This window comes from Phalaenopsis equestris, unplaced genomic scaffold, assembly GCF_001263595.1.
Source record: "Phalaenopsis equestris unplaced genomic scaffold, ASM126359v1 Scaffold000606, whole genome shotgun sequence".
Taxonomy (NCBI): domain Eukaryota; kingdom Viridiplantae; phylum Streptophyta; class Magnoliopsida; order Asparagales; family Orchidaceae; genus Phalaenopsis; species Phalaenopsis equestris.
The window spans coordinates 99,793-126,709 of NW_018165046.1; the positions used below are offsets into that span (position 1 = coordinate 99,793).

General features: G+C 38.3%; 2 protein-coding genes across 7 annotated transcripts in view; both read left to right on the forward strand.

Annotated features, from left to right (window-relative positions):
* LOC110029801 overlaps positions 1 to 11,251 on the forward strand; it is a 24,670-nt gene extending 13,419 nt beyond the window's left edge. For 2 of the 6 annotated variants that reach the window (XM_020732247.1, XM_020732248.1), the window contains exon 4: positions 9,914 to 10,389. The gene's annotated coding sequence lies outside the window, so the exon portion shown is untranslated. Of the gene's footprint in view, positions 1 to 9,913; positions 11,027 to 11,063 lie in introns of those variants that run through there. The other 4 variants (XM_020732249.1, XM_020732251.1, XM_020732250.1 and 1 more) reach the window with 3 other exon arrangements.
* LOC110029811 overlaps positions 6,287 to 26,917 on the forward strand; it is a 42,983-nt gene continuing 22,352 nt past the window's right edge. Inside the window, exons 1-3 of the mRNA XM_020732270.1 lie at positions 6,287 to 6,606; positions 17,781 to 17,906; positions 17,962 to 18,095. Coding sequence (XP_020587929.1) covers positions 6,287 to 6,606; positions 17,781 to 17,906; positions 17,962 to 18,095 — 580 coding nt within the window. The remainder of the gene's footprint in view (positions 6,607 to 17,780; positions 17,907 to 17,961; positions 18,096 to 26,917) is intronic.

The following is a 26,917-nucleotide window of genomic DNA, read 5'->3' on the forward strand; positions in this document are numbered from 1 at the left end:
ATATATATATATATATATATATATATATATATATATATATATATACATACATATATATATATCTATACACACACATATACATACATATACATACATACATACATATATATACATATATATATATACAAATATATATAATGTGACAATAAAAATTGGACTTGCCCGAAAATAGGGGACAACTGATATGCCTTCAATAAATCTCTATCATCTCACATGAATCTCGAGGCATGACACGGATCTCAATGAAATCTTTTGAACGAAAAATATTCAAACTTCAATTAAAAGTTATTCGATTTCAGTAAACTTATATTCAAACTGATTTCAACAAACTTATAATTACATTGAGCAGCTCGATGATACTAAAATTGATCTAATCCAAGTCAAATTAAGCTCAGCTCAAGCCATTAAATCACTTTCGAAAGCTTTTAGGGCATATTGGAAGGTCAAACAAGTGTCGAATCCGATGAGCTTATAGTCAAATTGAGCGTCTCAACAAGACAAATCCAAAGAGCTCAATATCGTTCAATTCTAATATAGTTAAGGCACTAAAATATCTATCAAATACCGTGTGATGAAAAGCTTTTTGGACCGTCCGATCAAAGTGGTTCATATTCCTACATTAATTGCACTTAGAACTCTATAAATAGAGTCCACCTCTCTCATAATGGGGTAGGTGAGTTTGAGATATGTGGAAAAACTTGAAGCTTTGAGAAGGAGTTGAAGTTCAGCATCTCTTCTGCAGCCATCGACCACCGTCGACTAGAGTCGACCACCGTTGCCGCCGACCATTTCTTGTCAGTTGCTGCCGATCACCATCGGTCGGCGCCCCCTTCTTACAAAAAATTCATTCGCGTACCGATGCTGTAACTCCAAAGAGTATTCAATCATTTCCTGCCTGTGGGACGGAGACTGTGCATGTAATATTCAGTTTATTGTAGATTTCTTCAGCCTGGCTAGGCACCGTTGTTTTTTTTCTTTCTAGTTTTTTTACGTAAAAACTTTTGGTGGTTATTTTCTTTTATCTGAGTGTGTGTTGAATTCTCGTGTAATGCTAAGACGATAATGTGTCACTCTACCGCCACGAATTTTATAGCACGCACTATTGTATCTATAGCAACCCACAAATCTTTTTGACCATGTCTATGCATTGTGCGTATGTAGTGCTTCTTGCAATCATGGTTTGCTTTTCTCATTCATGAGATTTCTCTGTGCATATGTTAAATGTCTGGTTTTAGACCTTTTATCCGTGTTAGAGCATGCTCAGTCAGTGTAGGGTTAATGTGGGCTATAATCTCTCTTTGCATATTTTTTGGAGCATGCTCTTCTCGGGACAATACTTTAGATAATGTAGAATCCGATAGGAAGCCTAAAGGTGTTCTTTCTTGGATAGTGGATAAATGGACTCATTGAACTTATGACAAGGGCTTATATCTAGTTGTTTGAAATAAACAGGCTAGTTTTCCCCTTGCACCATTTAGCATTTCAATTTTTTTTATTTGAATCTATTGTTGTATCCACTGGTCTGCATCCATGAGAAGATCTGAGATGTATTTTCTTGTATTCATCATAACTTCTTGCTTTGATTTTGCAACCTCTATTCTATATATATATAAAATACTTATTCTCTTTCAACCATTTGATCTCAAAATTGGCAACCAAACTTCCCTTAAATGATTAAATTGTTTCTCAATTACATCATTGTCTGTTAAGATAATATCATCCTTATAAACTATCTAAATATTTATGTTACCTTTTTGGAGTGCTTTATGAACATAATAAGGTTGGTTTAGGCTTGATTGTAGCCTTAGTTTTTCACAACTTAAAAGTGAATTTCTTAAATCATGCACTTGGTGATTGTTTAAGCTAAAGGAATTTGTTTTAGCCCACGTACTTTTTTTTCCTTATATCTTGGAGGCATATTTATATAGTTTTCCTCTTTTAAATGGCCATTGAGGAAGACACTCTTGACATGAAGTTACTGCAAAGGCCAGTCAAGCTTAGTGAATTTCTCGAATCCTGCAGTTCATAGGGACTTTTTTTAATTGACAGTTTCAAACCAATTTTTCCTCTAAATTTATTTGTTTGATCTATATAATTTTCCTTCTTTTTAAAGTCTCCATTGAGGACTGCACTTTTGACATTAAGTTGTTGCAAAGGCCAATCAAGATGAGTTGCAATAGAAAGCAAGATTCTAATTGTGTTAAATTTTGCCTTTGCTTAAACTGTCTCAATGTAACTAATGCCAGAAGTTTGAGTAAACCTCTTGGAGACATGTAATTAATGCAATAAGTTTGAGCAAACCCCTTGGCCACAAATGGGCCTTGCATCCCTGAAGAGTTTTATTGGAGTTTGACTGTATAATGGACACCCATTTACTCCCAACCCAACTCTCATTCTTCTTCAGTTGATGAGGAGATCATATTCTTTATATTGTGGGGATTAGTTGAGATAATGTGGAAGCCAGAAGGGGGCTCCCAAAAAGATATATGAGTATGCTGAGAAGAGTCTGAGCTAGTAGCATTGCTGTCGAGAGGATTATAGGATTCAAGGGTGCTCCTAAGGGGACTTGGAAAATTCCCAAGTGCCACATGCCGAGAGCTGAGAAGTTCAGCCAGAGTGTTGAGGAGATCAAGAGCTAAATGTGGTATGAAAAGATCGTCTACTTCCACATTCATGAAGGTCAGCCACGGGGCTATTGAGAGATAAACTGACTTTAAAACATGAAAAGATCGTCCACTGCATGATAATGATGCATCTTGAAAATGCTACTGCATGAATGTGGCATCATAGCGGATAATTAAATTTTGTTACTTCCCAATTTAGAGTCATGATGTCATACTTGTGTGGGCCATACTATAACTAAATTTGGTTATGTTGTAGCTATGTTGGGAACAACCTATTTTATTATATAAAAGGAAGAATTTAGAGACTTGGCATGCAATAGGATTATAGGAGTGGTTGCAGGATCTTGAGTTATAAGGACTTGAAAGGGAGTGTGGAGTTGAAGGGGCTAGAGATAAATGGGAAAGTAGCTAAGGAGAGCTTCTTCTTTGTATGTTTATATTGCCTTCTCTCGATTAATGAAACTATGAGTCTAGTTTATTTCTTCACATCGAATTCATATTACCCCTATTCAACCTATGCAATATTACTTGACATGGTTGCGCTTGGATCTGGTTTTGTCTATTAGACTATTTAATTACTGTATAATTTTAATGATGAGTGGCTAAAAAAGTTTGGAGAATCATTCTTGGACCTACAGGAAACCTTAAGAAGATGTGGGGAAGCTAAAATGTCAAGAAACCAAGGAGAAAACACTAATGAATTGGCAAATCAACTTACGAAGATCCACTAACAAGTGAATGTGATGATGGAGATATTAAGTAAGCAAATCCCAATGCAGTTATTGGATCAGAATTAGGAATGTATAAGTGATTCTCAAAGGGAAAAGTTATCATCGAGAATGCTAGAAACTAATGAGATCTATGGGAGCCGATAAGATGATGATATCGGAGTTTACCCAAACTATAATAAGAAGACAAATATTATTGCTGAAAAAGTCAATCGGCAGTGACAACTAACACACATAAAGGGAAATAATATCAGACATAATACTCAACTCAACTAGATGTGTATCCCAAAGGGGAAAATCAAGATGTACGGAATGTAGATGGTAAGCAGTAGGTTAGTAAGATGTGAGGTGGTGGTGGTTTGTAGGTGGGAATATGGGGCTACGGTGGGAAGTCTGGACTGTAGGGGAAAGGGGTGGGTTCGGCTGGTGGAGAAATGCTGACCCGCAACGACAACAGTAGTAGGTAGGGGAGTTATTGGCAGTTGGGTAATTGATCGGGGAAGGGAGAACAACTGACTGGAGGGGTGGTAGCGGTAGGAGGACAACAAGGAGGGTTGTTTGGTGGTTTCTGTAGTGAGGAGAGGGCATGACGACGTTGGGAAGAGGGCGCACTGCACGGAAGACGACAACATTGGCTTTCCTGGTCGGCTTTAGTGAGAAAAGAGGGATGCGGTAGCAAAGGGATGGATGTGGGGGCAAGGAGAGTTAGAGATAATCACCACCTCAGGATGAGTTATAGTTAGAGCACCTGCTCACCTTTGGATACAACCCTACAAGAGAAAAACCAAACATCGACGATTGTTTTGACAGAAAACCAAACAAAAACTGATCCCCAAGCACAAAAAAATACACATAAATTTTAGTAGATTGCTAGGAGAGGTGGGACCCCCTCCTTGTTGGGTGACAACTCCATTTCCTAGGGCCAGGTGACCCTTTCCCCTCTTAGCTGAACCTATATAGCCTCAAGGGGTAGTGGCCAACATCAGTCACCTTGGGTTGGAGGAGCTTCTATCTTATTCGTCGAATATTGTGTCTGCCCATCGTCTGTGATGGAGTTGTTGTAACTTTCTGGGGCTGATGTCTCTTTGACTTTGGTTCTAGAAGCTGGTCTATCTCACTGACGATTGTACTGTCGCCCAACACACTTAAAGAACTCTCCCCATTTACAAGAAGCGATGCATGTTAGGCCAATCTTCTTGGAGTTCACTACTGAACTGAGTCCTCGTGTCATGTATATATTGTTGAATTCTCCCAAAGTAACTCAAAGTTGGCTAAACCTGTTTTGAAGTCAGGGTAGTCTGAATCTCCCCAAACAGTGGCGGCCATGGTGGTATGCTATTGAACATTATGTCCTGAAATTATCTTTGTATTTGTTGCCTTGTGTCCGAAGTTGGCTCTCCTGTCTTGCTATCCTCCGTCATCAGTAAACGGATCTTCCTGAAGTTTCTTTGTTGACACGAGCATTTGTAAACTTGGATTCCCCTTAAGGTGAGTGGACGGTACATTTTTCATCCTTTGTGAATGAGTAGGTGTTTTTGTATCTATTATGATTAGTCCTACAATCATACTGGCACGGTTTCCTAGCAAAAGGTGGCAGACATCTATGGGCATCACATCACACCAAACCTGATCTTGTAGCTAGCTTTCAATCGAAAATCTCACGAGACACTTGTCAATGCTGACCCTCATCTCTTTCTTCAAACACAATAAGCAATACGACTGGGAATGCGACTGAGTCACGAGGCTCAATTTGTCGCCCATTTCTGTGGAGGCTGCATTCTTACTGCTCCCACCATCAATAATAAGACTGTTTGCCATTCCTTTCGTCGTGCAACATGTATAAAATATATTGTTGCGAAGCCACTGCTGTTCTCTCATATCTTTAGTTTGTAGGACCCTTTGAACCACCAAAATCTCACTCTCATCTAGTGGGAGCCGATACACCTTACCCTATTTTTTACCTGCCCATTCATCTCTCAATTCCTTGAATGTCCCCTGCTCGATGAAGAACACAACTCGGATTGCCGAGCAACTAAAAGTGATGTGTCCAAAACCATGATATCTGAAATATTTCCTAGATGAGAGTATAGTGGGCGTGCTACTCTTCTCAATCTTTTTCTCACTTAGAGTGTCTCTATCCTATTCCTGACCAGTCTGCTTCACTCCATGAGGTGTGCTCATCTTGAGGTCTCCCATTGTGGATGGTTGTTTGACTAGCAGTGTTTGTTTGCTTTATTTCTATTGTCTCTCTACTTTCAGTGCTAAGGTATGCATTTCCCTTAGTGTCTAATAGGTTTGCAGTTGGACTAAATTACTGATTGCGCACTTTAGGCCTCCCAAATACTTTGCTATGGTATACTCCTTTAGCTCCTTCAACTCACATTTCAATTGAAGCTGCATAAATTATATTGTGTAATCCACTAATAGCTCCTTATGTTGTAGGTAGTAGGGCTTCAAGTAAATGTCCTGGTGATAATGTAGGGGTAGGTATTGCTGCTACATTTCCTTTTTCATTTTCTCTTAATAAGTGATTCGATCTCGTCCTTCTCTACGTCACTCCCTCCTCAAATTCTTCCGCCACTAAAAGACATTCTTTTTTAGCTTAATGGAAGCAAGCTTCACTCTTATATAATCGGGCATCTCCTTGTATTTAAAGATCCGCTTAATAACCTCAATCAACTCGAGGAAATTATCTAGATCCATTCTCCCTTTGAAGTCCGGTAAGTCTACTTTCATTTCTTAGTCTCGGTATCCTCCAACAAGTGCTTTATTTGTGTCTCTTCCAACTGGCATCTTTTCTCTGTAACCCAAACTACAATAAGAAAACAAATATTGTTTCTAAAAAAGACAATAGGCTGAGAAATAACAATACCGGACACTATACTCAACTCAACTAGACGAGTATCCCAAAGGGGAAGGTGGGGGTTATGCAGGATGTACGGGAGGTTAGAGGTGAGCAGCAGATTGGGAAGATGTGAAGCAATGGAGGTTTGTGGGTGGGAAGATGTGAGGCGATGGAGGTTTGTGGGTGGGAACATGCTGATCTGCAAGGCTAGCTGGACCAGCGGGGAGGGGAGCCTTAGGCGTTTGAGTGATTGTCTGGGGAAGGGAGAATGGCAGTCTGGAGGGGTGGTAGGGGCAGGAGGACAGCAGGAGGGCTGTCCAATGGTTCTTGCAGCGAGGAGAGGGGATGGCGGCCTTGGGAAGAGGGCAGAGGGTCAATTGCATGAAAGACAGCAACTGTGGCTGTCTAGGTGGCTGCAGAGAAAAAAGGGGCTATGGTGGCGAAGGGATAGATGTGGGGGCAAACAGAGTCAGAGATAATCACCACTTCCAAACGAGTTACAGCCGGAGCAGTATCTCACCTTTGGATACAACCTTAGAAGGGAGTAATTAGGATGTCGACGGCTGTCCTGAAAAAAAAAAAAACAAGCAAAAACTGAACCCTAACCACATAAAATACACATAATTATTAGCAGATAGCTAGGAGCGGTGAGACCTCTCTTAGCTAGGCGGCAACCCTATTTCCTAGAGCCGGCCGGCCGGCCCTATTCCCCTCTCAGCTGAATCGGTACATCATCAAGGTGCAGTGCCCGGGGAAAGCCCAGCGTCAGATGATTTGGAAGATACAGATTATGTTCTTTTTTTAGAGGTATTTACCGTTCAAGCAGAGGTAATGCCTCTTAAAGAACATTGACACGAAGAGTTTGGATACTGTTGGAGATCTAATTCAATCTTTATGGTTATGCTTCTCAAGAGAAATCCTTTTTTATGGGCTGAAGCTCACCATTCACGTTTTGACTCTGGTGAAATGCTTTATTTCGTTATGGACGTCCAGATATTTCTTGGAGATAGTTCAAGAAGCTGCTCTGCCAAATTTTTTTCCAAATGGGATACGTAAAAGAAAGATGAAGTGTCATGGGTAGCTCCAACAATAAGACTAAAATGTGCAAGATTACGCCACAAAGCTTAGAAAACATTCCCTAAAGGTTAGAGCATTGCTAGAAGACGTGTGTGCTGACAAAGTAGTACACTATATGGTTGCATTACAACTTCTTCAATAAACTCCTTCTCTTCCCATAAAAAAAAATTGTTCAATTTAGCAAGCTTGCTATGATAACCAAAAATAAAAAATAAAAAAAAAAGAAAAAAGATTGTGACCAACAAACATTTTATTGGGAAGGAAAATAAACCAAGATGGTCGAGAAAAAGAACTGGAATAAGAAGGGGTTCTTACAAGGCTACCTCTACAAATTGCTCTATAGAACCACCACCAAAGCTGAGGTTACATTAAAGAGAAAATTTGAAATTTCATTTTAAATTATTTCAGGAGAAGTTCAAGAAATATGTGAAAGGGAAGAAATGGTTGCAACTGTCAAACAAGATCAAGCTCTGGAGATTATGATTCCTTGAACTCATTCTTTTTCTTGATAGAATGCCACAGAGAAAGGAGTTGAGATTGATGATAGCTGATCCGAGTGAACATTAGGAATGATTCACATTGAATCCAAGTGAATTAAGAGGTTGGCTTTGCCATCTTCGACTTGGGGACTAAAAGATAAATCCGTTTAGGTAAAGTCTACTTAAGTGATTTGGACTGAAGGTGACTTCTAAATCCACATCCATATCCCCTCAGTACATTAGAAAAAAAAGTGCTACATTTGTTCTTCTTTCAACCAAAGCATATATGGACTAGATGTGAAATGGCGCCTCTCAATTTTTTTCAAATTATTTTCATTAGCTAGAATCTCTATAGGATGGAGACGCAATGTTTTTTCGTAAGGATTTACTTTAATAACTCTTTGAGGATACAGTGAGATATACTACCATTAGTGACAAGGATTGTTAGCCTTTTGACTTTGTGGCATGTGACATATTATGAGGATAATAATTTTTAGCCAGCAGTTTTATCCTATTAATGATACGACTAGAGAAGCTTGACAAGAACATCAGGATCTCCTACTGAGTATCTACGAAGGGCTGAGAAGAATGAGAATCACTGATTTTGATATTTGAGATTTGAGACTTGAAACTTCAGCTGCTGATGGATGACTTGTAAGAGCTTTTTCATTTCAAGAAAAGGATTACCTCCATTAAGAGCTATGAGGCATGAGCTTAGGTTGCTCTCAGATTCCTATCTACTCTATATCGGGATGCTCGCAAACTCGGTGTTGAAGAATGAAGTGATCCAAGAAGTTCACATCTCCAGATTGGTTGAACGCTTTGCAATAAACGACTTGCTACAAAATCTGCAGAGATATAAATACTAGTGAAGAATCCACTTGGCTGTGGCCAAGCTCGTCAAAGGATGTTTGCTGAATTGCACCTCAATGGCCTCAAACAATTAGCAATGATCATATACTCTTTTTTTGTGCTAACCAAGCAGTGGGATAATATCTCTTTTGTATCTTCATGGACTTCTTAGAAAACCGTTGTTGACTTATACGGGCATAATTATGAGTTTGTTGTGATGAATAGGCTTCTAATTGATCATTTTCTTGGTATGTTATGACGAGTGAATAAGTAACATGTAGCTTCTTCAAGAAATCTTGGGTGCTTTTTAGCTTGGTGAGCCCTTTCTGGAAAATACTTTGGGTCATGATGGATGAATGCTTAAAAGAAGCATTGCTTTTCATTGACAGATTGACAACCAAATTGCATTGGTGAATCAACTTGTGGTGCACCTACTAAGATGATTCAATGCACAATATCTGGTTGTTGACCTCTTATCCGTGTTAGAACTTGCTCTGCCAGCGTAGCATTATTGTAGGCTTCAATCTCTCTTTGCATGTTTTATGGAAGAACATGCCCTTCCCAGGACAATGTTTTAGATAATACAGAATCAATAGGTAGTCTCAAGGTATTCTTTTTTGGGATAGTGGATAAATTGACTCATTAAACTCATGACAAAGGGTATATTTGGTTATTTGTAAAATAAGTTGACCAATTTTCCCACTTCTTTCATTATCTTTTTTGAAAATTTTTATTTGGATTTATTGGTGTATCCCTAGGTCTACAACATATCCCGACCTCATGAGAAGATGTGAGATGTATTTTCTTGTAGTCATCATAAGTTCTTTCTTTGATTTTGCAAGCTCCATTCTTAGAAAATATGCAGTATCTTTCAAGCATTTGATCCCAAAGTTGGTGACCAAACTTTCCTTACATTGGTTCATCTCAACCACATCATTACCTACTGAGATCATATCATCCACATATACTATCAAAATAGTTATGTTTCTTTTTCTTAAGTGCTTTATTAACATAGTAAGGTCAGTCTCGGCTTGATTTCAGCCTTAATTTTTTACAGTTTAAGTGAATTTCTGGAATCATGCACTTGATTATTGTTTGCGACTAAAAGAGTTTTTCATTCTAGTCAACAAACTTTTTAAGCTTAAAGAGTTTTTACTAAGACTATGAGTTAGTGCATATGGTTTTTGATTTTCATTTTTTAATCTTGCATCTTGTTTTAGATTACATTAGAAACACTATACCCTTAGCCATCCTACATCAAAAACCATAAATTATGTTTTGAATTGAGATCTACATTCCCGTTTAAAGTGTGTTAGGTGTGGTGGATTTGTATAGGACCAGCCAGTTTCCAAGCTTTTTCCAAATCACCTAATGCTTCGTGTTGATTTCAAAAGGTATTTGGTGTGGAAATCTAAAATGTAAGGAAGTTGTCATTTTTATTTAACATTCTTTACGGTTCCTATAGCATTCGTCCGCTATACTTTTCATTTTTATTTAACATTCTTGCTATCCTGCTCCCAGAAAAATAAATGTAGAAATTCATACGAAAAGAAACTGCTGCAGCATGCAGGTATTTTACTATTTATCACCACCTTTTTTTTTATCATTGTTTAGATTCTGTGGCATATTTACAAATTGATGACCCTAGATCCAATTTTCGTATCTGAAAGTATAGTAAACAAACTTGGAATTTGTTTTTTCTAAATGTGGTTCATCCTTAACTTACAAAAGCCTTCTTTCTTTTCATAGTCCAGGTCTTCTTTTGTAGTACATCCAAACTAATGGCATAGGCTTGCGATGAAGTTTTACATATTTGCTGGCATGGTAGCATCTCTAATGCAGCATCTAAAATTTGAAAGTCAAAGCAATGGATCTTTGTGGCCTAATAGCTGAACCTCTTATTAATTAATGTAACAACCTGAAGATTGGACGGTCGATAACATGTTATAGTTTTTTTTTAAAGCATCATAAATTTGAGATGATACTCTATTTTATGTAAATGCATAGTAAATTCGTATTCCTTTGAAATAAGATTGGGAGATGCTTGCTGTATAGAGATCATGGTTATTTTAGTTTCAGAACACTACGCTCTATGTTTTTTCTTTTATTATTTTATGCTATCTAGTGCTTTTCGTTCACTTCACCTTAAACTACAGGCATGTTTTTTTACTGAGGTATAAGAAAATCTTCTCTTGTCAAAGAAGAAAGCATTTAAGCCGTCATGCATTGATTATTAGAGCTCATTTATATGATTACAGTAGTTGTTTAGCTAATTGCACCTATTTCAGAACTCGAGGGCGAGTTAAAACCAGGATTATTTTGTAGATAATTTCAAGAAACACAAATCTGCTGCATCCAAAAGGCCATATGGTTTCCTCAATTTGATGTGTCTGCTGCATTTTTTTTCATTTAGCCACTTTATCAGGTAAATATTAAGATATGTTGCGTGCTTTTGCAGTTATAATTTTATCTCTGGAGTGCCACATCTCTCATGGCTCGTGCTGTACAAATGATTGAGGCTGAGTACATTATTCTCACATTGGATTTTGTGACTGTTACCTAATTCATTGGCCATAAGAGAATTTGTGCATGGGAGTTATTGCCACTAGTTGGCGCCTTAGCCCATTACTTGATTCCTGCATAGATGGCATATGAGAAAACATAAAATCAATGAAATAAAATAATATTTAAATTTGTCATTTATAGTGTTTCAAATTTAAATTTGTTGCCATTGTTATTTGTGCAAGTTTTTGTTGAAGCTGTAGGGCCCAAATTACAAAAGATAATATTGAAGGAAACTCAGAAAGTCCATTATTCTCAGCTGACACCAGCCCATTAGTTGGTTTCCAGGCCAATGATTAATCATACTCTTTTAAATCACCCATAGCTGTTGATTTTCTTCTCCTTAGCTTTGTCGGTCAACTTTTTGAATTGAAAAATTATTTTTAAAATTTAATTTAATATAAGAGGTATATAGTTTGACTTTTGAAGGGAGCATGTTTTAATTTTTGAAAAATGAGACCAAATAGATCATATTAGTCTGATAGTTTGCATAATCGCGTCTGATATCGCGAATACTACATATTTTCGAAAGATAAGTGTATACCTCAACAATGAATTCAATTCTGCAAACTAAAAGATTTGTGACATTTATTTGACTTGCGAATTTTTTATGTGTGACCGACAAGTTCCCCTACCTAATATAAAGATTAAGTAGGGTTTATTTTACCCGAGTTTCAAGTTAACTATAGAGGCAAGCTCATATAGTTCATTACATCCCAAATGACGATGGTCACTTGAGAAAATTCTCGATGATGATCAAAGGTAGTAGTTTTAAAGAATTCAAAATTTAGGTTTTCACTGTAGAACATGAAAAAACAAGTGAGAGTGATTCAAATAGGAACAATTATTTTTAGGAGTCCAAAGGAAGAAAAATGTATGCAAGGTCATAGATCCTGAGGAGAACCCTCAGTGACTTCCCAAGCTATGTGGTTGCATTTTGAAAATGATGTTATTTGAGCGTTCAATGGTGCATGTTTTTATTATTTGAGAATTACATTTGCATAATAAATGATTATGCAGATAGCCCACAAAGATAGGAGGGTTTACGTCATACCAGATGACAAATTCGGAACCTAAGGTGAGTTGAGACTTACGCTGCACAACTTGGTTGCACAGGAGCCTAAAGAAGGTGTGGGGATTTACGTCATGCTAGGCGAGCTACCTCAAAGTCCTATGAATTATTGTTATGCTAGGAAGAGAGAATGCTGAAGAATCCTCTTGTTGCTCGATCGAAGCCCCTCGTCGTGCTGCCCACGAAGTTTGCTCTAAGCTCTTTATTGAAGTAGCAGTCTTAAAGTCTAAAGTTTAAAAGGTTTTACCAAGTGTGTTCAAAACAAGTTTTGTTATTATTCAAGCATTATGAGGGAGTTAATGTTGATTAGAGCGACACCGGTTAGGTTCCCACGATTCCCTCATTCCGACACCACTATTTTCTGTTGAATTTGCTTAATCTAAACGAATTGTTAAGTTTATTTAAATTGGAGAGATCTCATTAGCAATCGTGAGTTATCTCATCTGAGGGACTCTCGTAAATTCAAAAGTACGTGTTATGTTTTTTTTTAATTTTTTTTTTAAAAATGTTGTTTAATTTTTTTAAAATTGTTTTGTTTTGAAAATGTTGTTTTATTTTTTGAAAATTGTTTTGTTTTGAAAACGAAATTGCAACTAAACATGCGTGATACATATTAAAGCAAGAGTAAATTACACTGATAAAAATAATAATAAATAAACTGTATACATATACCTGTCATCTTCTCGCTATTTTCGCTGCGTGGTTAGCTCATAAAACATAATATAATTTGCAGGAAATTTAAATAAATGCATAAAAAGAAAGAAAACAAGAATTCTAGCGTAAAAAACAACAGCAGCTAAGAACCCAAACAACGATCCTAAGACTTCATATAACTTTGGATAGCAGCTAGGAATCCAAACAATAGTCCTAACGTTTCCTACAACTCCGGACAACAACTAAAACTCCAAACAACAACTTCAACGCTTACTACAACATCCTATAGCGATTGGCAACTCCAAACAACTTTCCTACTGCAATTAACAACCCCCAAAAAGCCTCCCAAATGGCTCTCATAACAGTTCTAAATTTCAAACATTACTTCTACAATTTTCCTACAGCTCTTACAACACTTTACAGCTTTCCTACAGCTCTCGCAGGACTTTCAAACTTCAAACAACACTTCTACAACTTTCCTACAACTCTCACAGCACTTTTAAACTTTAAACAACACTTCTACAACTTTGAACAACAACCTACAACACTTGTAACCTTTCAAACAGCACTTCTACAGCTTTGAACAGCAGCCTACATCACTTGTAAGCTTTCAAACAACACTTCTACAGCCTCAAACAGCATTTCTAACACAAAGCAGTAGCTTTTTAAGCTTCAAACTGTGCTTCTAGCACTAAACAGTAGCTAGCAGCTTTCAAATAACCACCTACAACAGGTTTTAAGCTTCCCCCAAGCGGTGCCAAAACAGCCAACATTTTTGCAACAAAGAGGTGCACACATCTCAAGGCGACCAACGAAACCGCCCCAAAACACTTCATAAACAATTCGTGCACACAGTGTTTCAACAAGCTCCCAAGTAGCATGTTTGTATGCTAAATCAAAAAGCTTACTTCTTTTTCGAAATTAAAAAAAAAATGCGGCAACTTCATTTCACTTGGAGATATAAATTGATAAAGAACGGATGACAATAATCCAACTAGCAGTTTTTGTCTGTTATGAGCTAAAGGGGAAATGGACTTATCCTTCATGATGGCAAGAGAGCTCAACACTAACTGTTCCTTACCTGATGCAACACATCTTATGTTTGTTCAGGTGAATAACTTAAAATATATGTAGCTGATGCATTCATGTATGATAAAACAATGGGGCTTTCTTCAATCCAGTGATTGATTGTAATCTCATGTAGGAAGAAAAGCTAGTATTTTACTGGGATGGCATAAAAAGAAATGATTCGATATAAAGATTTAAATCAAATGGTTGCTTCAATGATAATAGTGTTTAGTTTCAGCACAAGTGCAAAAAGCCATAATGCATCCAAATGTAGGGCTATGAACAAAAGCTTTCCACTTTTCACGTTGACGCGAATGGCAAAACAGTGGATATATAGCAGACCAAATCCTACTATTATTCAAAATTACGCCTACTAGATGCAGGAACTTGTTGTGGCGTATAATTCAAATATACCACACTTTAAAATTAGTCTTGTGACGTCAAGTGAGATTGAAAGGGAAAAACATAAACCTTATCTTGAAATCACCGCTATGATCAAATTCAAATATCAGGTCAAAATCCTTGAGCAATAATCAGAGTCAAAATGATCAAATAATTGGAGTTTCAATCCAGTTAACCTGCTACAAATCCTACTCCCAAAGTTTCAACAGAATTGAATTTATGGTCTCCAACGAACAAGCTTACCTCAGCTAATGGTTTTGGGGAGGAGTAGAGCAAAAGGAGCAGAAGCGGCGGTAAAATCGATGTATATTGTTTGTACATCGATATCGTTGTTGTCTTTCCACGTGCAGCTAACAAACAGACTTTCCTTTCTCTGTGGGTTCGGTTAGGGGTTGTTCGGCGTGAGAGAACGTCAGTGCAGATGAGTCAGTCGTGAGAGGGAGGAGGCAAGGGCAAAGCAGGTGAGTGTTTCTGGCGCAGAGGGAGGAGGCGAGGGCTTTTGGTGGAGAGGTTGGCGAAGCAGGCTAGTGGGGTTCTTCGACATAGAGAGGAGAAGCGGGGAAGAGGGCTTCGGTCGCGCGAGAGAGAAAATAGACGGGCTCAGGAGAAGAGGGGGAAGGCTAAATGCCACAAGGGGGAGGCGAGCAGGCAAGGGTTTTTTAGTGCAGAGGGGAGAAGCGAGTGAGGGAGGGAGGCGAGATTGAATTATCCTAGGCAAAAAGGAGTTGAGCGGGATTTGTATCTAAAAAATTCCAAAATGTCGTTATGCTAAGTTTGGCTGGCAAATAAATGATTTCCATCTGTGGAGGAGGTTGAATCCAAAAAAATTTAACACTTAATTATATTCAATTAATGCGAGATTAAATGATAAATTTGAAATTCGAAATCATGTGAGCTGAGATGATTAGCTCGTGTTCAGCTCGTGTCTAGCCCAAACTGAACCCGAATTGCATCTAGGCTGAGCCTAGACTCGCACCCCCTAATTAAATATTTAAGTGCTTTGATTTTCGTGTCGTTTTTGTGTGAGCAGAATCATAGCAATATGGGTGTCTTTCCTAGCTAAAGTCGACATTCCGGACGTGCCCGTGTGGTCTGTTTCGTTTGTTCGGATAAGTTTGCCGACACTCCGACCAAAAATAATTTAAATTTAATTTTGAATTTTGGGTTTATGATGGATTATTTTGAAAATTGAGTTTGGTTTAATCGATTGTGTGATCTGTGAATATTGGTGTTCGCGTTGTTGAGTAATGGAGTGTTCACCTATGGCCGTTTGATCCTGTAGGAACTCATTTTTGGGCTTTCTACAAGTTAATCTTTAGCTCTTCAACTAAAAGTTGAGTGCTTGGGACTACTCAAATGAGGTCTTCACAAAAATGGGTCAAGAAGTGGTTCGAAGTTCTATGGGGGGTGGGCTCCATTACTGGGTGGGCTCCATTACTAGTACTAGTCCGTTAGGATGATCAATAAGGAACTCCTAAAACTAGATCCTGGGTTCTAGAAGTAGGAGACTAAAACCTCACTGAAAATGAGGTCGACAAGCTTTCCATTAAATGGTGATCCAAAGTTCAGGGAGTGAAGTTTTTGCGGGAAGTAGTTTTTAGAGAAGATGAGGATTTTGTGCAATGAATGATAACCATGTTAGGAGTGAGTGAATTGTATAGGGCTGTATCTTTCCTGAATTTTCTTTTAGTCCAAGCATATTGTGTCTATATTGACAAGAAAGGATGACAATAAAGGAAAATATAATTTAAAAAGAATACCATTAATAATATTGGTTGATATTGTTATAGTGTTGATGCACTGAATTGTTAATGTGAAAAGTCAACCTATGTAGTTATAATGTGGAAACCCAAACTTTTAAGTTTTTGACAAGTTTTTATTGTCCAATTTCAAGTATTTTTGTAAGTTCAGATCACAGGAAAATTTGACAACTTTTCAACAAACTCCATCCCCTGGGACATTGGGAACACCGGGCTTTAGCCACCATGGCCTTTAAAGGCATATATGGATGGTGTCATGAGACACCCAGACCGAAGTATTTGAAATTCATCATATCCTTTAAAGGCACCTAAGGAGTTCTCACACGCACACATTAGAACATATACATGTATATCTCTGGTTGTGTCATGGTGCCACCGATGAATTTTCCTCAATATGATATGAAAAACATGTACAAGTCTGTTTGTCGTGGCGGACACTTCCCAAACATGTGTCGTAAATGTAGCATTTCCTACCACACTCTTAAAAAGTTTGTACAGATCTCTCATCAGAGAAAATATTGCGTCCGGATAATGGACACGATGCACAGGAAGACTGATTTTTATTTTTTTCCTTCACTTCCTCCATGCATCGGGTTGGCTGCTCGGTCTTAGTTTATGTCCAGACTTCGAATGCAATATATTTTCCTCATGAGGATGTTAATTGCGCCGCAAATAGGATTATAGGAGTTTAAAAAGCAACCTTTTTATATCTTTATGTGTGATATGAAGATAGAAGAGGTGAGGCAGTGATGAGGCGAAAACAAATTTTGTCACCTTCTCTCTCTATTGTAGGTAGGTTGTAGACTTTGACAGCTCCTCGGTTTCGGTAGTTGTTAGTTGCTGTAAGCCATGAGAATGCAAGGAAATGGATTTTCGTGGGCAGCATGCATCCCGGAAAAGAGGGGCGAGGGTAGTGGAAGAAGTCTAAGCATTGCTTAGTTGTTCGCCGGCGAGAGCTACGGTTGGTGAAGTGTCGAGCTATGTGCTATGTGGTGCTCGTATTTCTAAAAATAATATGCCGTACACGTATTGAACACTGACACCTCGTTATATTTATCAGACACTACAAATATATGTTTGGATTTCTTTTCAGGCACGAACACGTCTGGACACTTCTCAACACCGAAACATAGTAAATTTAACACTATTTCAAAAAAATGGGACACGGGAATAAAAAAATTATAAATATATGTATAGTGTTAATTATAACTCATAGTTGAACCATTCCATCCCTTTTCATATTGAAGCTTCTTCTAACAATTGTCAAAATTAAACACTAAATGTGCATCCAATATTCATAGTATTTGTAATCCTAGGATATTTTTTAATTTTAGTAGTTATGTTAAATTATATGTTGGATGAATTCTTTTGAAATATATTATATCTAAATTATAAAAATTAATTTTTTTAAGAATGAGATTTTATAATATAAGTTAAATTTTATTCTTGTATAATTTTTTATCTCGAAATTTTTAATAAGGAATAATAAAATTTAATTAAATAAATATAAAAAATTTTCATTATATATATATATATATAGTTGTCGCGTTTTGCATCTTGTTGTGTCTGTCTGTTCTGAAAAATTATTCCATACGGATGGCAATCTACCGTCCCGATATATTTCGGTGGGCCACTAACTTTTTTTTTTTTTAAGCAGTATGCCGTGGGGTCGCAGGCGGACTGTGGGGAGCAGGTTGCAGTTGGGCTGGGCCATTTGCTGGAGCAATGGATGCTACCTGAGAGAGGAGCGATGGGAGAGGGCTTGGGCTGTTTTATCGGGACAGTAGGTGTGGTGATGCTGCTGTAGGTTTTGCCGGCTGGAGTTGAGTTGATGGCAGTTGGATTGTTCCCGGCCAGGGAGATGAGATGTTGGCGGGGATGGAGAGAGAGGAAGAGGGAGTGGGTGGGCGAAAAGTTTCATGTGAAGCTCGCCAGCGGGAGGAGCGGGATGAGATGCATGGGGTGGTTGCCGGTGGGATAGTGGCTTGGCTTGTGACTTTGTTAATTGGGTTTTTGGTTTGGAGGAATAGCTCGCCGGCGGGTCCGATTGTTGTCTGCGGTGTCCGATCATGACCGTGAAAAAATTAAGAGTGGGCTCCACTCTAACAATAAAAAAACAAAAGATATATTTCAGTGGCTCTGATCGGACATCACACTCAAATTTGGTGCGGTGTGGAACAATAGGGAGAGGAATGTTGGAGAAAAATGATGGCAGAGAGAAATGGTACGTCAGAACATGAGAGAGGAAGATATGCTGAGTGAACAACCGAAAAACAGTCGGCCACTTTTTTGGAGAAAATATTGCGTTTGAAGTTCAGACGTAGCTGCACTTAGATACGGATGTGATACACCATTTTTTTTTTATTATTGTTTTTGCTCCTGCTCCTTCCGGTGTATCGCAGACCCATATTTTTTCTCTTGTTGGAGTTGTGGGAGAGAATTAATCATCAATGAGGGGGAGGGATTTATTTGGAAAATTATGTGGAATATTTGAATTTGACTTGACCTTGTACAACCAAACTATAATCAGTACAACCAAACAGAAGAATTAGGCTTAAATTTCTTTTATGTTTTGTAATTCCTATGATTCTTTCTCTTCTGTAGATTGCCCAGTACAGGATTTTAGGCATTTTTGACTCAATTGACCCTAACTTTGGGAGTCATGTCAACTTAATTTTGAGCTCTTGCAGTTTTGCCTTGTGTCATTTCATGAAATTAATAATCCTTAATGTTCACAAAAGAAATGTTTTTTATTGAATTTAAGGTGAGATTAATGTCGGTCCCTATTATTTTCTCATAAGGGGTCAAATGAGATATTAGCACAGGTGATGATAAAATTGCGTACATTTCAAATTTTATTTTGAATGATTCAACCATGGAATCATTGATCTATCAATTTTGTTGTTCTCATGATGCAAGCTTTGAGACGTTGTCCTCCATTCGGGAAGATAAAGAGATAAAGAGAGGCAAATTGTCTGCCTTAGAAGTTGGAGCTAATGGGGCTCCAATAGGTGACATCCTATAGGAAGGATAGAGTAAGGCATACAAAAACAATTTATTTACTTGGCTCGTTAGTGTAGGCTATGTCCATATTGCAATGATAGTGAGGACTCCTTTTAAATGGAGTGTGGTCTCAACAACATGTGATTACTTGCTTTGTATTGAGCTATTATAGGATGTCTTTTGATTGTCCGCGTAAGGATTCATTGTACTCACCTAAGAATGATATATAAGATATGGATTATTTCTACAAGTGATGTGGGAGTATGTACACATGTACTTGCAACATGCAAAACGTTTTTTTTTTTTAATTAATGATTATGTGAAAAGAGGATACATGGAACATCTCTAGAAAGTCGTCTCCTTTTAACTTATTCCGGAACTCTATCCTTCTTGGTACTCACTCGACGACCTATCATCAAGATTCCTCCACTCAATGACTTGTTTTGAGAAGTCATCCTTCATTAATGATTTTTTTATCAATTTTTAATTTGTAGTTCTTTTTCTTGATAAATTTTTCCTCTTAATAGACTTGCCCAAAGAACCAAACCTTACTTGGTAACTCATCTTGATCATCCAATCTTTCTGCTGGCCATTTTGATCATCTCTTGACTGACACCCTTCAAATTATGAGTGTTTGTTCCTCTTTGTGATTTGTCTATAAAAACTCTCTTTTCATTTGCTTATTTTGGGATTTAGCTCTTGTCAGCAATTTTTTATGATCAACCATTGGTTCAAATCCTCAACTTTAAGAAATCACCATTTCTTGATGAACTCACTATAAGTATTCTCTTAATAATGGCTTCATTCGTTCAATCTAGGGTCAAAATCTTCCTACGAATTTCACTTAGAAAACTTATTGAGAAAATTGTCTTGTTTAATTAGCGCATCTAATCAACTTATTGAGAAAATTGTCTTGTTTAATTAGCACATCTAATCAATTGTAATTTCAATGGCATGCTTTCTAAAATCACCCCTCTTAAGTAAAGTGATTATGAATTTATTTCCCTCTTTGTAACAAGTGGTTCACATCAAACCTACTTTAGGCCACAAGGAATTGATTAACTCTTTACGTAGTATGTTCTAAACACTTGACAAGTAGTGTTAGGTATACTATACGTTGCTTATTAGTGCACTTACTGTAAACCTTCTAGAGTACTGTGGGATTGGTACATATTGTTTCATTATTTTCTTGAGATCTCCCACTTTTATGAAGGTAAGAAAATTTCCTCTTTAAATGATGGGTCATCTTAGCTTCCCTCTAACGATCTTTTGTTCTCCTTTAAAATGGGTAGGATAGTCTATGGGTTTTGAAAATTCAATGCTCTAGACTCTCGTTGTGATCTTTGTGCTTGGCATTCCAGGTCAAATTTTGAGAAGATAAATGAAAAGTAGAGGAGACACTATTCAGAGATTTCACTCTCATATTGTTAGGATTTTAGGATCTACGATTTGTGGTTTTAGAGAGAAGCAAGGTCTAGTGGTTAATATTATCTTCTGATAATAGTAGAGTACTTTCAATTATGGATAATCATTAAACACTGAATATTCAATGTATAATAGCAGTTGACAATGAGTTTAGGTTGTCAGATTTTTAACATTTAGCATAAAGTGGGTCGTAGGGGAAATGAAGATGAACATGATTAAGATCTTATCATTTCGTCATCACAGGTCATTGTTATCTCAGTTTTACTTAGCCAAGGCAAATAATCAACCCAATCTTATTCAATGATCCTTATCAGTAGCTATAAGTTTTGTTGTTCAAGAGACCATTGTAGATCTATTATGGATGTTTTATTTAAAGGGACAAATTTAAGTTAAACTTAACTAGCAAAATGTTATGTTTATTAGATGTACCATTATGGCACACAAAATAAATGGTAAAAAGTCGTTAGGGAATATACACATTGCAGCGGTGATCATTATTTTTCTTTCTTTTCTTTTTTTTTATTGAAGGAGTCTCCAGCTTGTTGATCATTATATAATTCTCTTTTCCAAATAAATCTCTCTTCCATATTATAAGAATGATCCATAAAAAAAAATCAAAAAAAATAGGGACATACAATGAAGAAGACAAACTAACGAAAAAAAAACATGGAGAGTATACATGCGATAAACCTCACAGGGATAAGTCAAGTGTGTCCGCCCAAACAAGTTAAGCGTGGGCACCTTGGACCAATATCCATGAAAGAATACTTACGTCGACTACCTATAACTAGAGATTCAGGTGTGTTTGCTTGTTCTTGGGTTTAGAGTGCTCTCAAAGGAACGTGTCCCACTTGGTTAATTATATCTTGGGAGTTGACCATGAATACTCTTGATCTAAAAGATTTTTGTTTGCATTAGTAGTGACGATTAACACAGGGCTATCAAAAGGCAGTTATTTCACATGGGAATGATATAATGCTTTCAAAGCTCGTGTTAAGCTACGGTGCGGAAAATGAGTTTCTTGTAGTTCCCACATGGGCAATGAACTCATCGTCATACGAAGCCTACAAAATAACTGAATCATACCAACGAGGAATCCCGATACGTCAAAGAACATAGATATAAAGACAGATGACAAATCGTCGTATCTGAAACGGGCGGCAGCACATCGGTAATCAGGTCATCGATATGATACCAATGAAAGCAAAAGGAGAGATAGAGCTCATTAGGAGTAGTCAAAGGAAGAGATGAGTAATCCCTAAAAGGTAGAGGTAGCAGGGTCGAGCCACCACGAACCTGTCATCCTAAGCCACTATAGCCCTAAGTCTATCTAATCGTGAAGGTAGCTGACCCAACACGTCCTGAGATCCTCGGCCAGCAATATATGAATTGTGTCATCCATGAGAATCACTGTAGCCGTAAGATCAAAGAAACAAAACCCTATCCTATGATTATTAGGTTGAGCTTCAAGATGAGGGACTTATACCTACCAATGGCAAGGATGCCGCTGGAAAGGAAGAAAGGGAGGTTCATCTACAAATTTTAAAATGCTTCCGATAAAAGGACTTACACCCATCTCGGTCAGTGAGCCTTCTAACACTATAAGTGCTAGACAACCACCAAAACATACTATGTTAGGTCAGTCGGGTTTGAGAAGCACAAAGGCTTCTCCTCAAGACATGCAAATGATGCAGTTATCTACCACAATCCTAAGTGTGGAGATCCTATTAGAATGTCTTGGGTGATATTCACGCTATGCAATCCATTTAAAACTCGACTCGAAGGCCATGCAGGAAAATAGAATAAATATTTTAAAATCTTGAATTTGTTAATCCTAAATTTTAATTAACCTTGAAATTTTTATTGGGATTTTTTAATTAGATAATTTATAATTTTAAGGTCCTTAGAAGAGCATAAATTGTAATTTTTGTAACATCACAGACATACCAGAAAGAAATAATGAAAATAATCCAAGCCGACTTACATGCAAGAAAAGCAAGAAAATAAGTCAAATATAAAATAATAAAAGGTCAGTGTCATTGGGTCTACGACATATCCTAGAAAATAAAAAAAAAGACGGTCAAGCTTGCATAAGTACACGTCTGATCCTAATTCTATATATAAATGAGATTTAAAATTAAGGTACGGGGCACGAGCAAGCAGCTCATGTTCCTCGTCATGTGGTTATGCCAGTCTAGCACCTTGGAACTCGTGCTTGTAACTTATTTTTAATACGAGACTCTTCTAGGAACTCTAAATGTATAAAGGAAAATCTAAAAACAAGACAGCCTACATGAAAACAACTTTAGCGGGAAAGCCAACAAACATCCAATCGTATCTGAGCCATGCCTTATAAGGGAGCTTAACAACACATGCAAGCAAATACTAGCATGTAATCATCACATGCTCCCCCTTTTATTATATCTGTGTGAGTGCATATATATTGCATGACCCCCAACATAAGACCACCCTAATATATTACTGCACATACATAAAGTAAACACACAAGCACAACAAAAGCACAAAATGACGCCTGGGTGGGGCAAATACATCAACACAAAACAACAGTCAAGTCGTGGAAAAAGTCTACCTAGTATCGTAATCTTTTGCTTAGCACAACATCTAACATAAGTGTCATAACATAACATCTAACATAGTGCAGGGGTTATGTTAGAAGGTTGGTGTATGTTTAGACGGGTCGTCTCTGACCCCATTCCAAAGATCAAGGGATTCTAAGAGGTGTCGCTCTATGCAGGTTTTGTAAAAGCTTTTGAAAATTTTGACTTCATGTATGGTCTAAAGTAGGGATGCAAATAGTTTCAAAATAGATTTTTGAAAACATGATACATAAAGTAATAAAAATGTAAATTTTTTATATTGTTAAAATAGTTCCTAGGAAAGAAAGGCCTAAGTGGTGTCTATTGTACCCCTTGAAACCTTAGCACAACATACACATGCTAATATTGCCCACCGAGACATCTTCGCAAGCAATAAAAGCTATCGCATCATGACTAATAGGGAGTCACTTAGCTAACAAGTCTTGGTTTGTTGTCAAGACGATCAGGAATGCACATGCGGATGCGAAGTGATCCAGTGCAACAATCACTTCATAGAGGCTGAAGCGATCACAAGATAGTGAGTAGCCATCACAAGTACATAGTAGTGCATGCTAGCGATGAATATGTTGACAGTGCAAAGATGCACATGCAAGAAACATATCACAAAAGGTATTGTGTTTGGTCACCTAGGGTATAGGACACCATTGGGGAGAATTACATCTTGCCTCAATAACGACCAAACACATGCAAATGTCAAGCACATACAAAGCATGGTGCACCATGCAAGCCAACAAAACAAACACATGCATTACACGAATGAACGTTCTTGTGATGGTGCAGAGTGTTGCCACGAGATTATAAACATTCGTCATTAGTATACAATAGTGTATGCTAATGAAGAATGCGCTGATAGTAATGTAGTGTGCATGTCAAACATACAACATAAGAAAAAAAGAGTGTGTCGTGGAGACAGTGACTCGGAGGGTGAGTATGTTGAGGAGGTAGTGAATCGAAGGGGGTGAGTGTGCTGTGGAAGCATTGACCCAAAGGTTGGGTGTGCAGTAAAGGCAATGATCCGAAGGAGTGGGTGTGTCATGAAGGTGGCGACCCAGAGAGTAGGTGTGTCGAGGAGGTAGTGACCCGACGGGTGGGTGTGTGTGTCGTGGGGGTAGTGACCCAAATGGTGGGTGCGCCGAGGAGGCAGTGGCCCAAAGTGTGGGTGTGCCGACGAGCCAGAGACCCAAAGTGGTGGGTTTGTTATGGAGGCAATGGTCTGGAGGTTGGGTGTGTCGTGGAAGTAGTGATCCAAAGAGGTGGGTAGGCTATGGAAGCAATGTCCCAGAGGGTGGGTGTGTCAAAGAGGCACTGTCCCGGAGGGTGGGTGTGTCGTGGAGACAGTGACCTGAAGGTAACCTACGACAATCCAATGTGGTTTCACAAGACGAGAAGGTGAAGGAATTCTCCTTGATGATAATTACGCTCCAGGTAGGCTTGATGTGGTCATCTGGTCACATGATGTGTGAATGTGCGGGAAAAGTGTATGAGTACACAAATCCAAATGCACGACAATCCAACTCCAATCTGGTCACATGATGTGTGAATATGCGGGAAAAGTGTATGAGTACACAAATCCAAATGCACACAACTTCAAGCATGCAAATCAAAAATATGCAAGATGTCATGCGAGAAAACACACAAAAGTGCACATGTGTAGGTGTATACATATAGAATGTGATGCACTGTGATGTAGGGATGTCACAAGATTAGCATGAAAGGTCATGCCAAAGAGGGGCATAACCGCCTATCACTAGCATATGGGGGCACATGCTCTTGGATGCAAAACTGAGTGCGTTGTGTGAGTGTATTCAAACAAAAAGTAAGAAACAAGCATGCAATGATGCAACATTCAACAAAAAACATTCGGTTGGAATGATCGCGCTCATGGGGTCAAACAGACAAACCGACGAAAGATATCGATCTACCTGATCTGGCGAGTGGAGCCGCTAGAGCGAGTTAATAAAATATTGTTGGTCTCACCGATCGGTCCGGTGGGGCTAATCAGGCGAGCCCACAAAACATATCGATCAATCTGATTGAGCTGGTGCGGCCGGTCAGACAAATCGATAAAAGATTGTTAGTCGCATTGATCGAGCCAGTGGGGTCGATCGTATAGTCGACGGAATACATCGATTGATCTGATCAAGCCATTGCAGCCGATCTAACTGGGGGTGTAAACAAGTCTAGTCGAGCTTTAGCCACCCTCGACTTGAGCTTGAGTTTGATTACTTTTATTGAGTTCAAGCTCGAGCTCAACCTTAAGTCCACGAGTGTGAGCCGGCTCACGAGCTGGCTCACGAGCCGGCTTGTTTACTATCAAAGAGAGAAAACAATATTAATTTAAGTTAAGATTATAATAGAATGACTAATATTGTGAGCAATTTGGAGAAAAAAATAAGAAATCATTTAAAATTAAATAGAAATTTTATATTTCAAATAATTTTATTACTTTAAAAATAAAATCTTCAAATTTATTATATTTTATGTAAATTTTATATTAATATTTTCTTAAACCCACCAGCTCACGAGCTAACGAGTCGAGATAGGGCTAGCTTGAGCTTGGCTTGTTAGCTCATCGAGCTCCGTACAAGAGTCAATTATTGAATCGAGCTCCAGCTGGCTCATGATTCGGTTTGACCCACACCCCTAGATCGGACGAGTCGATGAAAGATTGTCAGTCTCGTCCATCGGGCCGGTGGGGCCGATCGGGCGAGCCGACGGAACACATGCAATAATTGATAATTTTATGCACATTTTGAAAAATCCATGCAAGACAAGCAAAACAATGCAAATGAGAACAACATGCATATGAAAATAAGATACGATCATCGTTAGCTACAAAGCCGACTCACCTTAACTATCTCACAGGTCATCCTAAGGGCTGTCGACGGAGCAAAGTGAGCCTCACTACAAAGCGACGGTGGTCGCCTCCATTTGCCTGGTCCGAGGAAATTTCATGGGACAAGTCTTCGCAGCGTAAGGAACGCCAAAGTCATGGGACTTTTCGTTCTCTACGCCTAAAAGACGTGTTTCGCTCCCCTCCTTCGTGGGAATGAAGTTGTTGGCGCAAACGCAGGTTATGGTGACCCCAGGTGTTGAGACTTTGTGCTAGAAAGGAGAAAAGGTAGGTTTTGCTCATGGGAATCGCAAGGCAATTGCAAAATTTCCTAATCTATGAGGCTTCCTCTAGGAAATAAACAACCAATAAATAGATGTATAGCTGTGCTGACTTGTGTCGGCCGACCAATTTGTCTAGCATGGGCAATCGAACTCATCACAGCATCACAAGGCGTATGGTCAGAAAGACCGATATCGTTCGGCCAATCAGATTGTCTGATAATGGGCAATTGATTGAATCGAACGATACCAGATGGCCAACCAAATACTCCTTGTGTGCGAGTCCAAATCTACAACACCTAGTAACATCTATTCTTAGGGCTGGCTAAGAAAGAAAATGCAAAGGGTTTGAGGAGTTTCACCTATGCGAGGGTTGATCGAAGTGTTTCTTCTCATATTCATCAAGTCGGTACCGGACCTAATCTCGTGCTTGGGGCACGTACTAGGGTGTCTGATTGGATGTCTTGGATGGAGGGAAGTTGGGCACACTCTCATATTATTTAAATAGACACCCCTTGTACGTGGCATCAATTTTTTATGCCAACAATCGTAATTTAATGATTTTATTTGGCAACAAATCATTCAATTCAAGCGCTCTTGTCATAGCTACTATTTTGTTGGAGCTGGGAGGGAG